Below are 14,747 nucleotides of genomic sequence, written 5' to 3' on the forward strand. Positions count from 1 at the left end.
CCTCAATCTCTCATCTGTAAAGCGGGTATAATAATCGTGCCTATCTCAGAGGGCTGTTATGAGGATTGAATGAGTTCAAGCAAATGAGGTAATTAGCAAAGATAATGGCACAGAGTAAGAACTCTGTGAGGGTTTAACACTCCTGGGTTCGAGGCAGGAGGCGCAGAGGGAGGGCGGTCAACCAGGGGCAGCTCTGGCGGCCCCACTCCCACACCACTTGGCCCAGCCCGGCTACGTGCTGTTTTACACAGGATCTGGAGCCCTGCATACTATTTTGTTTTAAAAGGTTTGCAGCCACGATGCTGAGGCAGTGACAGGAGCAGGCGCTGGAGAGAGGTACCAACCTGCTTCTGGGGCTCAGGGTGCCCTGGAGGGCTGTGGTTAGGCAGCTTTAAGTCCAGGGGGCCAACCCAAGCTACGCTGATGTCAGCCATCTGGGGCCTGAAGCTGGCCCCACAAAGGGCAGGCTCTGACGTGGGTACACCACTCAGCATGTAACTAAGTAATTCGCTGTCATGCAGGTAAGCGTGGCCGTGTGAGGCTGCCCCAGTGCACATCCAGGTACCTGTCTGATCCTCAGTCACCAGAACCCTGGAATTGTTCCAAACAACCCCAAGGTCTATAACCCAAGGGATCTGACCCCTCAGCCATCTCCACTGGGGCAGATCTTACTCTGAGGGGCAGCTGTAAGGACCCAGGTTTCTCTTTCCATCTCTTCCTGGGGCACAGCTCCTGGGGGGGCCACAGCAGGAGACAGGTCAGGGCTGAATCACCCTCTCCCCAGCACGTTTCTTAGTGTCGGTCACCCCAGGCAGGCTTCTGTTCATTGTTTCCAGCCCGAGGGAAACAGTGGGGTGGAGATGGGGCTGATAAGAGTAGCTGATTCTGCCCCACTCAGTTCTGGGTAAAAGTCCCTGCTTGTTCCCCACCCCAACTTTTCCCGTCTCCCTCCTACCCTTCACCTTTAGGGTCTGACTCACTTTCCACCCCGTTAAGGGGAAGGGGCTGTGAGCTGCTAAGTGCGCGTGGGAGGGGAGTGGGGGTGGCCTTGGGAGGTCATCTCAGTCAGCCCCCTGCCACAGGGCAGGAGAGTGCATCAGCCCAGCCAGCGGAATGTCTGGGTGCATGTTTCTGAGCATCGGGAACGTGGGTTGGTGCGATTTCAGCTGCGTAGGGGGGAGGCCTGAGGCGAGTGAGGGCGGGCAGAAAAGAATGCACCCGATGAGGCAGCTGGGAGTGGTGACTGGGATATCTGGGGGACACTTTCAATGGAAAGAGTGCTGAACTTGGACTCAGAAGATCTGGGCTCAAGTCCTGGTTCTATCACTAGTGACTTCTCTGGGCCTCAGTTTCCTCGTTTGTAAAATGAAGTTCGCAACATCTACATTTCTAGGATCACTTATGTGAAATTTCCTTGGCCCACCCTGGATTGTTGTGTGGATACAGGGGGTTAGTATTGTAAGGACACCTCTTAGGTACCTTAGGACAGACATCAGTGTCACTGACCCCTTTCCACATCTGAAGAAACAGGCTCAGAGCAAAATGACATGTCCAAGATCCCAAGCTGGGCTGAGCCTCTGGCCGCTCCCCACTGCACCCTGAACTCCAGGAGTCATCTGGCACCTAAACCAGTGATGGTCCTGCCTCCTGCCCTGGGCTCCAACTGGTGGTCATCTTCTATCCACCTGTGGCCTTGGCCCAGCCCTGAGATCAGCACTGAAGGGGATGAAGGACTTCATAATGAGTCACCCCAACGCGCCCCCCTCCAACTGTGTCCCCAGCCTTACCCTGACAGAGCTCCGCATAGGGCCCAAGTCGTGGTTGTAGGCCTCCACTATCAGAACGTGGGATGAGTTCCACTCCCGGTCCAGGGGCCGGGGCCCTCGCATTAGGAGTCCATTGCTGATGTGGATCCGGAAGTTGTTGCCATGGTTACCTGGGTAGAGAGACAGATGAGCTGCATGGGCTCTGCCCTGGAGAAGGATGCTCATGGGATCATGGGGGTCCAGACCCCCTAGGATGCTGACCCTGCCCAGAGGTCTTGGGAGCTTGGCCAAAGCCCACAATGGCAAGGAGGCTCTGCCTCATGCTGCCCTGGCCTGACAGGATTTGAGAGAGGAGGCAGAAGCTCACCTGTGTCCTCCTTATGGGAAGCCTGGAGGTCCCCTAAGACTCTAATACCCAGAGGTATCAATGGATTCAGTATTTCAGAGCAATCTGGGGCATTACAAAGACAGGAACCTAAATCAAATTTTCTGTGGGGAGTTGAAACAAGTATTTTATGGACATCTCTGGGCTGGTCCAGCACCCATTTCCCCATCTTGTGGTAACAGCACTCTGATTTTCCTTTGGGGAACCACCCTCCTCCACTCTCGGCTTTGCATAAGGGTGAAGGGTGAAGGGAGCCAGCAGATCAGCATATTTTAGTTTCTGGACCTAGTGACTGATTCTAGTTGGCCCAATGAGGCTTACTCTGGGGAGCTGTCCTATGTCCAAGGCCACAGTGATTGGTTCATGGGTGGGCATATGATACACGTTGGGCCAGTGGTACTCAATCGCTAGGGAGCTCGCTGCTGGGGGCTGCCCTGGTCCCTAAGGTCCCCTCCATCAGGGTGATACCCCACCATGGGACACCAGGAACTTCAGAAGCATAGCAATCAAATGCAGCATCCCTTACTTAAAATACATCCAACTTGGTGACATGCCTGGAGAATGTCCCTGTTTCCTCCCTCTGCCCCTGACATGGGTATAGCACTTGGGGCTTCCTTGGGGCCCCACCTCCCAGACCCTTGGCAGCCTAGAGCAGCTCTGCTATCCCAAGGGCAGGAAGGCTGGCTCCTGCTGTCCTAGGGCAGCCCACTCACCGTGAAGGATGCGGTACCACACACGCCCAAACTCGCCTTCGTCTGCATCTGTGGCTTTTAGCTGAGGGAGGAGACACACAGTTACTCCTAGAATTCCACCCTACAGGAAGAGAAGGTATTTGTGGAGTCCCTCCCATTTCCTTATACCACCCCAAGTCTGTCCTGTCCAAACCCACGGTTCCCCACGAGGCAGAGGGTGTGGGAGAGGAGAGGGCTACATCTGTCTTTCTCAACCCCCACGAGGACACCTGACTGTTGACAGCCCTGTGCTGTCCTGTCTGTGGTGGCAGCTCTGCTCCCTGCTCCTCCTCCCGGTTCTTGGGGAGATGGGGTAAAAGCTGGATGATAGCACTGTAGTTCTCTGGTTCCAGGCTTGACTCACTCAGCCCATTCCTCCACGGTTCCCTCCTTCAGCCTTTTGAGACCCCAGGAGCATCACCTGGGGTGGCTGGATTGCGTGGTTGCTTCTTGCCCATACTTCCTTGGTCTGAAGCCATTCTGGCCACACCGGCTCCCAGTGGGTACTGAATACTATAAAAGCCACTTTGTGGAAACTGAGAAATCCCACCCCACAAAGGATGGCTACACATTCATTCACACGCATGATCACTCCAGTGTAGTTCCAGCTCACTCCTGCTTGCTTGGCTGTACCTCAGGCTTATGTACTGTCTCCAGTGGGACCTGGGGATGTGCTATTCTCACTCTGAGGATGCCTAGTGATTAGCGCTTTTTACAAGGAGTCTGACCTTGAGGGTGTTGGCAGAGCCACAGTTGGTGCCAAGATGGGTCCTACCAAACCAAGAACTGATTACCTCCTCTACCTGCTGTACCCCTGCACAGTGATGCAGAGAGAGGCCCGAGCCTGCATGGCTGGGGAGGCTCCCATGGGGCCATGGTATGTGTGACTTGCTTTGTAATGCTCAGGACCTTCCTACTTTTTCTGGGTCTGCCCTCTTGTCCCCACCAATCACTTCCATCCTGTGGTGTAAGAGTGTCTAAGGGTTCTGAAAAGCATGCTGATGGTGGGAAGGAGGGAAGTATGTTAGTATGAAAGGAACAGGGTGTCTGGGTCAGGCAGACTCAAGCACAAATCCTGGCTTTGTTACTTACTGCCTATGTGGCCATGGATACGTAACCCCCCTGAACCTCAGTGAATAGGCACAACAATAAGCAGCCTTGCAGGGGTTGATGTGAGGATTAGATTATCATCTCTGCAAAGCATTCTGCCTGGTGTCTGGTGCAGAGTGATGTTGAAGGTTGAACATTATGAGATATGTCACCTTTTCCTGGAAGGCCCTCTTGATTTACACTGGAGTTGAGATACCGGGATTGCCCCTTGCTGTGGAGTTCTTCCTCCTCCCTCCCAGCAGACGTGTTATGGGCTAGAAGGTGGAGGGAAGTAGTGGAGCACTTCAACATCTGGGTGTGGAAGGGACCAGGACAGGGGAGAAGGTTGCCTGGTGGATGCTCCTGGGCGTCTCCATCCATGGTGGGACTTCCTGGATGTCTCCCTCCCCTGGCAGCCTGTACCACCCTGGGAGTGCAGGGAGTTGGCTCCTGCTAACTGAGAAAAGTGGGAGCCCCAGATGAGGTGTGCAGGCAGCTTGGGAAGAGAAAGTGAAGGAAAATGAGGTTCACTGAAGGGTGGGATGTAAGATGCAGGGATCACAAGAGGAGCTCTGGGCACTGGGAACATCTTTAGGCCAATGCTGCTCATCACACTAGATTCCTGCTGCCCATGCCTGCCCAACCTTTTTGGGGAAGGCACCTAATCCCCTATCAGTAACTTGCTGGGTGACCCTGACCAGGCCACACCTCTCTAGACCTCAGTTTCATCCTCTGAGAGACAGAGGGCTGGATTGAGATGACCCCTCAGCCATCTAATGGACTTGGACAGTCCTAGGAAGGCTCCATCCATTTGGGGCTATGCAGAGGATGCTTCTTTTGTCAGCAAAGCCTAAGGCCAGGAGGGAGGAGCTAAATACCAAAAACTAGGGCTCCAGAAAAAAGCAGGTGGACCCCAGGATCAGGTCTTGGGCAGAGAGAGCCACAACTCCCCCTACCCATGTTATTCTTCTGGGAGCCTAGGGGTCCTTGATGGGAAAGCTGTTAAAGACTTAGGCTCCTAAGCAGGCAGCTGGTTACCAGGGAAGCTCTGGCTTCTGAGAAAAAGGAGGCTGGGGGAGGGGTGCGTATGTGTGCGTGTCCACTGCCTGGAGTGTCTCCAAGGGCCCACTCAAACGGCAAGGAGCACAGCCCTGGCTGGCTGTCAATCCTGCGGTTTTTGCTCTGTGATCTCTCTGACCTTTGAAAATGCCTCTCACCCCTGCTTCTGCAGCCAGACACCCTCAAAGGGAAGGTGCTTTTCTGGGAAGCTGAGGGAGAGGCCTGGAGGGGAGCAGGCCTGGGGGCTGCCAGGGCCCATCTCTCTGCCTGTCCCCCTCCTGCTGCGTGGCTTGTAGCCCCTCTCCCCGGTAACCTGGAGGCTGGCAGGCACTGAATAGCAACCTGCTGGCTGCTCCCGACCATACCATTCAAATGACCAACGGGGGAAGGTGAGAGCCATGGGTACAGAGGCAGCGAAACTCTCCCTCTGTGTCCCCCCAGTGTCTCCGCCCCTCCAAGAGGGCTCCAAGGGAACAGGCTGGAGTGAGGCTGTGGGAAGGCTCAGGAGCTCCCAGCTCCTCTGCACGACTTCCCTCTGCCTCTTCCCAGCCCAGTTGCCATCCCTACCCTCCCGACTGTCCCCTCCCCCAAGGAAGGGCCCAAACTTTTCCAGACAAAGCCAGGTCCAGCTGGAGAGTGAGGGGTGGAGGCCACTCTGCCTGGCTGGCTGGCTGGCTGAGGGGCACAGGGCAAGGGAGAGCCCAGGGCAGGTCTGGGTCACAGTGGTGCCCGGTGCTCCTGAGGCCCCCTTTGGACAGCTAAGAAGACATCTGCACCTAGCCAAGGACTGCTGAACGCTGGCTCCGAGGTCAGTGCTGGGGGCTGCAGGAAAGTGGGGCCGCACTCTTGCTGGGGTACCCTGGGGGGGATGCGAGAGTGTGCTCAGGTCTGGGGAATTCCTCTGCTTCGGCAGAGAGTGAAAACAAGGCCTAGGGAGGGACAGTGGTTAGCCCAATGTTACACAGAAAGATGTGCTGAGGTCAGACCCCTCTGCTCACAGCAGGCCCTGCTCTATGGAGCTCTGAATGAAGAAAGAAGGTTCTAGACTGAGCTTGCAGGTATATGTCCAGAGCAGGACCTGCTCCTGTGCCCTGGGCTCCAGGGCACAGGGAGAGGCCTTAATTACCCTCAAGATCTTTCCTAGCCTTGGTCTGCTGGAGGGCTCCTTTCCCCAGAACCAGCTGGTCCCTGCTGGCTGGTCAGAGGGGAACGAAGGTGACCTGGCAGTTGGCCTTGCTGTGCATCCCAGGGAGAGTGGCTTGATGTTTTCAAGCACTTTGGAATCTCTTGCTTAAAAGGGAAATACTCAAATGCTAATTATAGCCTCATTTTTTTTTTTTTAAAGCCTTCCTCAAGGACTGGAGCCTGGACCGGCTCTGCCAGCCTGATAGGATCTCCAGATCCATATGAAGTCCTTGAAATAACACTAGGACCAGCAGGATTGGGACTTCTCCCACTTCAGACTGCCCTTTTCTTACTTCCAACCAAATACTGCCCAGGGTAGGATAGAGGCATGGTCAGTTTTCTCCCCAGAGAGATAGTGGTGGGCACACCCATCCCTCCTCCCTGCTCAGATTCAAGGGACAACCCACGTATGGCTGGGCCAGAGCGGTCTCTAGGCCTGACGCCTGAGAGGCGGAGGCCCTGGGCAGCTAGATGGGCATCAAAGTTTCCATCTGGGAGCTGGGAGGGGTCATGCTATGTCTGGAAATGCTGGAAGGAGCGTGGTGGGGACTGGGTTGGGGGGTGTGCACTGGATGTTCTCAGTCTCGGGGCACTCGGGGCACACGGGGCTCAGAGCGAGGCTGCAGGCAGAAGGAGGCTGGGCACAGAGAGCTGGGAGTTAGGTCCTGCAGGCTGCTGGTGAGTGCCTGGGGTGAGGCTGGGGGCTCAGGAGGATGGGGGCTGGGTGGCCCCTCTACACCCCTTGCAAGAACCCAACAGAACACAGCAGTGGGTCCCCCAGTTTGGACCACTGGCGTTAGATAATTACTAGAGTCCTTGCCCGCTGCAGTTTCCTATAATCAACGACTCATTCCTGGTCACAGAGTCATTGATGGAGCTGGTCTTGGATCCCAAGTTTTCAGGTCTAAGACTCTATTGTAATTCATGACAATTGACTTTAAAGTGCCGGAAGGCATCACCCTATCTCCTCTGTGGCTGGTGGGCAGGGGGTGTAGCAGAAAAGAGGATCTGAGTTCAGGCCCAGCTCCATCACTTTCCCACCATGTGACCTTAGACATGTTACCTCTCTGGGCCTCACTGTTCTAACCTGTAAAATGACCATAATGCTCTCTGCAGCCGTTTGGCAGTGCCCAGCTGCCATCAATGTTCCCCCCCCCTCCCCTTTCCCGAGTCCAGCTGATTTGCCTCTGAGCTTCTGTCCCATTCCTGTTGCAGGAGCCATGAGCACAGAGGGCCCCAGCCCCCTCGCCTTCCTCACAGCTCCTGTCACTCCGGGGAGCCCCTCGGAGGCAGTCGACCCCCTCCCTGTGCTCATTGCCCTGGCCTGCATCTTCCTCCTGCTGGCCACTTGTCTGCTGTTCATGACCCTCTGCAAGCCTGCTGCGCTGGACCCAAGCCGCCGCCGGGCCCACGAGTGCATGCCCCACCACCCTGGGAGCCCCAGTGAGCCCCAGCTCCGGCTCTGGAAACGCCTGGGCTCGCTGCGCCGCTCCCTTCACAGCTTCCGCCGCGGCAGGCCTGCCCCTCAGCGCCCCCTGCCGGGCCACGAGGACAACCACGACTGTGACTGCATGGAATCTACCAAGATGTGATGGGGCTGTCCCCCTACTCCAGGGTCCACCTGCAGACCTTCCTACCTTGGATGGAGCCTGGTACTGCAGGCTGAAGGAGGACAGTGGCTCAAACAACCTGGGCCACACACTCAGCTCATCATCTGTGGTTTCCTGTGTGTCCAGACCTGTGGCCTTTCCAGAGATGGCCCCTGGAAGAATACCCTCCTCCCTGTAGACTCTCTAGGTGCTGCCTGCTGGAAGACTGCTGCACCGATTACTGAGCATCTGCAGCCATGTGGACCCTTGGCCCGTGGCTCTGAGAGTACAAACCTGGGGTCCCCAGCTCCACCTTCTAACATTAGGCACAAACCATCTCCAGGAAGCAGTGCCCCTGCATCCCAACAGAAGCCCTGCCTGCCCTCAAGGTGCCAAAGCTCAGCTCAGATTCCATGGCGAGTTGCTGAAGGGCCAAAGGCTCTCTCCGGCCAAGTGGGGCACACACTGGGGCAGGGGACTGTCCTGTCCTCTGTGCCAACTCAGTGCCCCAGGCATAAAGGAACCCAGGGTCTCCTCTCCTTGGACTTCCAGCATCTATCTGTCATCCACAGGAGCAGCCAGCACCCTTGTGGTGGATCAGATGCCTGGGTGCCTGCTGGGAGGGAGGAGGGGCAAGCAGGGGGCTGTCAGCACCATCCACCAATCACCATGTTGGCAGTCATTCTGGCACCAATGCGAGGATGGATGAAGAAGGGGCTGAGAATGAGTTAAGAAGATCCGTGCAGAGGCCAGGACTGGGAACGTGTCAGAGTGGGAGGAGGCACTGCCAGCAGCTGGCGGGGATGCTGTCTGGGCTCTGAGTACATATCATAGTGGTTCAAGGGAAGGAGGTGGTCTTCCTTTGAGCGGGGGGGGGTCCAGACCTCTCCAGGACAGCTGTGGGACATCAGGCTTGGACCACATGAGTGTGCTGTCTGTATTTTTGGTAACTGCTTCACTGACTGGCTACTGTCAAAGCAATCCCACCCTGGGGTGGGATCCTCAGAATCCCAAACGCTCAATGTCTCCTCACAAGGCTGGTGCTCAATGCTTCAGTTGGGCCTCAAATTTGGAGAGTGGAGAGAGGGGTCTGAGCTGCCCAGCTCCTGACCCAGAGAGTTAGCTGGCCAGGGCCACCTTGTACCCCTCTGTGGGGCTGCTCCACCCCACCCTGCTATAACCCATAGTGCAGCCAGCCAAATCCTCTCAAAGAGTGAGCTCCGTATCACCACTCCCCAGCTCCAAAACCTTCCCTGACTCCCTATTGCTGGATAAAGCTGGAGTTCCCTCATCTGGTGTTTGGTACCCACTGGGAGATGGCAGCAATCTCTTAGCTTCATCTTGACCCAAGACTCCAGGCAAACTGAAAAACCTGTCTGCCTCTGGCTTCAGCTCATGCTTCATTTGCATACCCTCTGTGAAGCCCTCTTTGCTCTCTAGCTGAAGCCGTCTCCTGCCTGAAACCGAGGGAGGACAGGGATCACTTCCTCTTGGCAGTGTGGATTATCCCTGTCTGCGTCACGTCCTTCCTACAAGCCTGAGAGCTCCCACAGAGCGAGACTGTTTCCAACCCCTCACTCAGCCTCCCAGCTCCGGGCACAGAAGTATGGGGCCTCTGCTTACTGAGTGAAGGGTGGTCCAGTCTAGTCCTGGGGGAGCCTTTTCTTCCCTTGGATGCTCCTACAGAGAAGCTGCTGGACAGACCCACTGAGCCTTCCTTCTGGGTCAGTCTGATATCAAACAGTGAGTCCATCTTGACCAGAAACTTCCAGGGCCTTGGAGAAATCACCAGTGCCTGCATTTCTCCCAGAGAAATGGGGAGAATCAGGGCTGATCTGTATCACAGATCACTGATCACAGGCTCTAGGATTTCAGTCTGAGTAGCGTTGTGTAAACAGAAACCAATTCTTGGGGTTTAGGAAGTGGGGCAGGCCCTCTCCGGCAGCATTCTGCTCCACCCTCCCTTCCAGCTTATTAACCTCTTCCTGGTTTGTGCTCCCAGGTCTCCCTGAGACATCCCAGGCTGAGTTCTACCTGCGGTCATTCACCTCTGTCACCCACTGGCCAGCGTGCCCTGAGGGTAAGGCTGCCCCAGGCCTGAAGGAGAAGGAAAGCTGGGGAGGGCGACGGGCTCTCAAGTTCTGCCATACCCCAGCTACATCCCCAGGTTGGTCCTAGGAGACCTGTGTGAGCTGGGGGTGGCAGGTATTAGGTGTTAGGCTAGGAAAGAGGTGAGGCCCCCAGTTTGGTGGGGGGAGGGTGTTCCCCAAGCCCCCAGGAGCTGAGGCTCAGAGGGAGAGAACATCTTTCCGAAACCAGCCCCTAGACTGTGGCAACACCCATGGCTTTCTGGACTCTTAAGCGCCTCTAGGAGTCGGCACTCTGCTCCCAGCTCCTCGCTTGCCCTGCTCCTGGCCTTCCAGTCTTCCGTCCCTCCCAAGCCTGGGAGCCGGCCCCAGTGGGCAGGCCCAGATTTGCTGCGTTTGGCTCAGCTTCCAAGTCGGAAACCCCGCAGCTGGTGAACAGCGTAATTCTAGCCCGGCCACCCTCCCCACCCAGCAACTGAGGCCTCCAGGGAGGGCTGGGGAGGGCACCCGAGCCTCCTTTTCAGGTCCTCCCCTTCCTCCCTTGAGCCCCATAGCTGTCACTCCTTCTCCAGGGTAAAGGAATCCTTTCTGTTTGTGCCTGTTTATTTCCCAGGAGGGGAATTTCGGCCAAGAGCCCTGTGAAAGCAGCTCTGTTCTGGGCCTTGCTGGGCCCTGGCTCTCTCTCCTCAACTCCTTTCTGGGAAATGTGACATCTCCATCTCCTCCCTGCTCTGAAAGGCCCTTCTGGGTACAGTAGGGGAGGGGGAGCGGGCTGTGGGGGTGGGAGGGGAGGAAGACCAAGGCCTTCCTTCTGGTTTTAGGGAAGCAAGGGCCCATCTTTGGCTACACAAGCTGGGGGCTTAATCTCTCCAGGAGGGAGGAGGGAGCCTAGGTCCCCCTTTGCCACAGTACTGGTACCTCTGAAGCAGCAGCTGGACCCTCTCCTGTTTCCATCCTGCCCTGCCATGATGACCTTGAGCGTGTGCACTGAGCTGAGTGTGGCCCCACCCACCCCCCACCTGCCACCTGCCTGCATGATCCTGTGGCCCTCAGAGATGTCCTCGGGGACGCTGGCCTCGTAGCTGCTCTGCAGAAAGATGGGCCGGTTGTCATTCACATCCAGGATGGTGATGAACACAGTGGCTGTACCTGTGCGCCGCTTGCCCACGGGGCCGTTGTCTGTGGGACATGGAGGATGACTTGTTAGCAGCTGCCTGAGGGGCACCTTCCCAGACACCAGCCAGAGATGTGCCCCGTTTCCCCACATGCTCTGGACTTTGAGAGGTGGCTCTTTTTCTCTTTAGATTAGGAATAACACTAACCATGTCTAATATGTCCCAGGGGTTATTCTAAACTCATTCAGTCCCCACAATAAGCCTGCAAAGCAGGTGCTATTATTATCATCCCCATTTTACAGAGGAGGTAACTGAGGCATGAAATGGATTGAACAGAGGCCCCCCAAAGATACATCCATGTCAAATCCCTGGGAAACTGTACATGTAACCTTATGGGGGAAAAGGGTCTTTGAAGACGTAATTAAGGATCTTGAGATGAGACATTCTGGACTATCTATCTGGCTGGGCTGTAAACCCAAAGCCCAGGGTTCTTACGAGAGAAAGGCAGAGGGAGACTGGACAGACAGAGAAGGCCTGTGAAGCTGGAGGCAGAGACCAGAGTTCTGCAGCCACAAGCCAAGGAACCCTTAGGGCCACAAGAAACTGGGACCATCAAGGAAGGATTCTCCCCTGGAGCCTTCAGAGGGAATGTGATCCCACCAACACATTATTTTTGAACTTCTGGATCCCAGAGCCATGAGAGAATAAAGCCACTAAGTCTCGTAATTTGTTACAGTGGCCCTAGGAAGCAGATACAGGTGCTGAGATGACACACCTGACTGCTGTCGGGGCCGGGGGGTAAGGTCTGTGGGTGCACACCTGGGTGTGCCCACCTCCAGGGGCAGCTGTCCTCTGCTCCTATCCACAGTGGACAGGCAGAATGCAGGCCCCGTGACACTAGATGTTCTGATTTCTCAGGAGAAACTGAACAGCTGAGCTTTTAAATAAAATCTCTTGCTTTTTAAATGTTCACAACTAATTGTCATTGGTTACAAAACACGAGATGCGTCAGACAAGCACGCCTGCAGGACCGACTCGGCCTCTGTATTCAGGGACGTGGGCCCTACTAGATTTCTAAGCCTAAGGTATCCAGGGGTTGTGCCCCTTCAGTTCCCTGCAGGACTCTCCCAGGGCGGGGGAAGTGGCTCGGCCCCAGGGGCAGGAGCTGGGTTGCCCTCCCTGGGGGAAGGAGCTTGCGCCCAGCATAAGCTGTATATCCAGGTAAGGGCGGTCACCCCAGGGAGGAGGCTAAGACCAGGGTGACCCCGTCCTTCTTCCCCAGGCCAGCTGACCACATGCTGGGGTGCAGTCACTTATCCCGAGGTAGGTTACCTTGCCGTCCCGAGCTCCTCTCCAGGACCAGCCTCCCACCGCCCTGGGGGTCTGCTTACTTGCCATGGCTGGGGACAGTGTGGGCTGGCAGGCCCCATAAAAGGCCCAAGCCTGAGCCCTCTCCTCCCCCTAGCCAGTGCTCATGAAAAGACTGGACTTGGGGGTGGGGGGATGCTGGGTCTCCAGAGGCTGGTGTGGCCGCCCCAGGATGGGAGGAGAGCAGGGCAGGGGGAGATGCATGCAGGCGTGGGTAGGCTGGGGAGGGACTGCTGGCCGGAGAGAGTGAGGCACAGACAGCTCATTCCCTCTCATCCAGAGCTCACTGCAGACACTGAACTGGGTGCTCCTGGGAGGACTAGAGGCATCTGAGGGACACAGGCCTCATCATACCCTTCTTCCCATCTGGAGTCCTCAAGGGCTCCCTGCTGCTGGAAACCAAAAGCCAAACTTCCAGCCCAATGTCGAGGCCTCCACAAGCCGGCCCTACCTGATAACAGCCCCTCTTCCCCAAGGTACACCACTGCGTGGGCCAGCTGCTGCCGTGCACAGACACGGAGCTCTTTACGACCTCCGGGCCTGAAATGCCCTCCCTGTTTCTCCATGTACTGAAAGCCAACTTGACCTTCCAGGCAGCGGTGGGTGTGCCTTGTTTCTGCCCATCAGCACTATCCTGCTCTTAGGCAAGTCTGTGCCCTGAAGGTCTCTCTGAGAACCCTCCCTTCCTGACTCTGAGGCCTGGGGTTCCAGGCAGGTCTGACAGCCCCACAGCTCCAGGGACAGGTATGTGATTTAGGCCCAACTAACCATTACATCTCATCCCCTCTTGACCATAATGAGGGGGTCAGGAACAGGTGCTGGGCAGGATGAAACTAAACAGAGCTCATCTGAGGGCTTCAGCTGGGGCGGCTGGGAAAGACACAAGTGCTGGTTCCCTACCGCTGCACTTGAATCCAGATTAAGGCTGGGGCTGCAGTAACAGTCTGTCACCATGTGAGCCAGAGGATGCAGCCGACACACAGGAGGCAGAGCCAGCCAATGCAGGGAGACTGAGGCCTGGTGGCATCACCTGAGCCCCAGTCATACTTGAGGTACCATCTCCCCAGGGACTGGTTTTGTAAGCCCACGCTGCTGAGGTCAGTTTATTTTAACATTTGCAAGCATGAGTCCTAACTAATCCAAAGGTACCCCCAGATGCCACTTCTTCTAAGAAGTCTGCCTTGATTACCCCCTTCCCATGTTTCCACCACCCTTTGTGCCCAACTACGCTTGAGCCATCCCTTCTCCCTTTCTGCTTTGTTCTCCTGCTTCACAGTGGTTTCTCTACGTGCTGGTCTCCCATCTGGCTCCCACATACCCCTGCCCTACCACCTTAGCATCTTGCATGTAGCACCACCCTGAGCCCCACACCTGGCAAGTGCCATAATATTTTGAGGGTCTGGTTGCCCTTTCCCCACTGGCATCAGGGTGGAGCCTCTGATCAAGGCCTGGCTCCTAGAAGAGGAGTGAGCTTCCATGTGAGCTCCGTGAGTGGGCTGGTGCTTACCGATGGCCTCCAGGATGAGCATGTACGAGGCCGTGGTCTCTCGGTCCAGGTTCACCACTGTTCTCACAGTGGCATCACGGTAGCCAACGCTAAACTTTCCATCCACATTTCCGCCTGTGGGCAGAGAATAAAGCTCTGGTCAGGAAACAGGGCTCCTGGCCAGGGAAAGGGCGGTGGCACCCCAGCTCACCTTCTGAGCTGGGACACCCCAGGAGTGGTCCGGGAGTAAAAGGCTGCACTGTCCCCTCAGCCCTGCCAGAGAAGGGACTTCTTGGGGGGCTCTGATGAGGGTGTGGCCTATGTGGGCTTGGGGTTGCCAAATGCCTGAAATCATAAAGGTCTAACATTCACTGAGCACCTCCTGTGTACCAGGTACTCTGTGGGCCATTTCATCTCCGTTGTACTATCACTAACCCACAGAGAAGGAAAATGGTCTTTTAGTGAGGTTATGTGTGTGGCTCTGGGTTACAGTCACCAATTTGAGGTGCAGGACTTCAACTCGAAGTCTGATTCCTGAGCCTGTGTCCTTCTCCACTCTGCCACCTGCCTGTCTGGTGTAAGTGTCTGAGCAGTTAACTCGTATTGGGCTTTTATATGCGGCCAAGGACTTTGGGGTCAGCTGAGTGTTCCTGGCTGAGTGGGGACTCCTGGAGGCGCACAGAGAAAAGAGTAGGGGCAGGTGGACAGGAGACAGGTGTTACTGAGTCTTCTGAGTTCTGGGACAAATGGGAAGGGGCAAGGATTTCCTCCCTGAGGTAGAAGGAAGTTAGGAAAGTTTCATCAGAACAACATGGAGACCCTTCGCCTGCCAGCTGGCAGGCAGTGCGGTGTTCTGAGCAGCAGAGGGCACCACGGCACTGGGTTTG

General features: G+C 56.1%; 2 protein-coding genes across 9 annotated transcripts in view; one reads left to right on the forward strand and one right to left on the reverse strand.

Annotated features, from left to right (window-relative positions):
- Nucleotides 1-14,747, reverse strand: part of LOC116656655 (cadherin-23-like) — a 159,871-nt gene that overhangs the window by 4,880 nt on the left and 140,244 nt on the right. The window contains exons 22-25 of the mRNA XM_032469914.1: nucleotides 13,882-13,995; nucleotides 10,922-11,070; nucleotides 2,865-2,925; nucleotides 1,788-1,936 (exon numbers count right to left, since the gene is read on the reverse strand). Of these exons, the coding sequence (XP_032325805.1) occupies nucleotides 1,788-1,936; nucleotides 2,865-2,925; nucleotides 10,922-11,070; nucleotides 13,882-13,995 (473 nt within the window). The remainder of the gene's footprint in view (nucleotides 1-1,787; nucleotides 1,937-2,864; nucleotides 2,926-10,921; nucleotides 11,071-13,881; nucleotides 13,996-14,747) is intronic.
- On the forward strand, nucleotides 5,687-10,928 carry C29H10orf105 (chromosome 29 C10orf105 homolog). 8 transcript variants are annotated; one of them, XR_004315942.1, is made up of 4 exons: nucleotides 6,743-6,893; nucleotides 7,431-9,528; nucleotides 9,807-9,884; nucleotides 10,505-10,928. XR_004315942.1 is itself a non-coding variant. In XM_014556263.2 (2 exons), exon 2 carries the CDS (start codon nucleotides 7,436-7,438, stop codon nucleotides 7,805-7,807), a length of 372 nt encoding a protein of 123 aa, XP_014411749.2. In that variant the 5' UTR covers nucleotides 5,687-5,838; nucleotides 7,431-7,435; the 3' UTR covers nucleotides 7,808-10,928. The 8 variants fall into 8 exon arrangements, 2 of the variants coding, with proteins under 2 accessions (XP_014411749.2, XP_032325794.1); XR_004315938.1 differs by having other exon boundaries at nucleotides 7,431-10,322; XR_004315940.1 differs by having other exon boundaries at nucleotides 7,431-9,971.

This window comes from Camelus ferus, chromosome 29, assembly GCF_009834535.1.
Source record: "Camelus ferus isolate YT-003-E chromosome 29, BCGSAC_Cfer_1.0, whole genome shotgun sequence".
Classification (NCBI taxonomy): domain Eukaryota; kingdom Metazoa; phylum Chordata; class Mammalia; order Artiodactyla; family Camelidae; genus Camelus; species Camelus ferus.

Coding starts and splice junctions, on each gene's coding strand:
- C29H10orf105 (XM_014556263.2), top strand. CDS start 7,436: ATGAGCACAGAGGGCCCCAGCCCCCTCGCCTTCCTCACAGCTCCTGTC.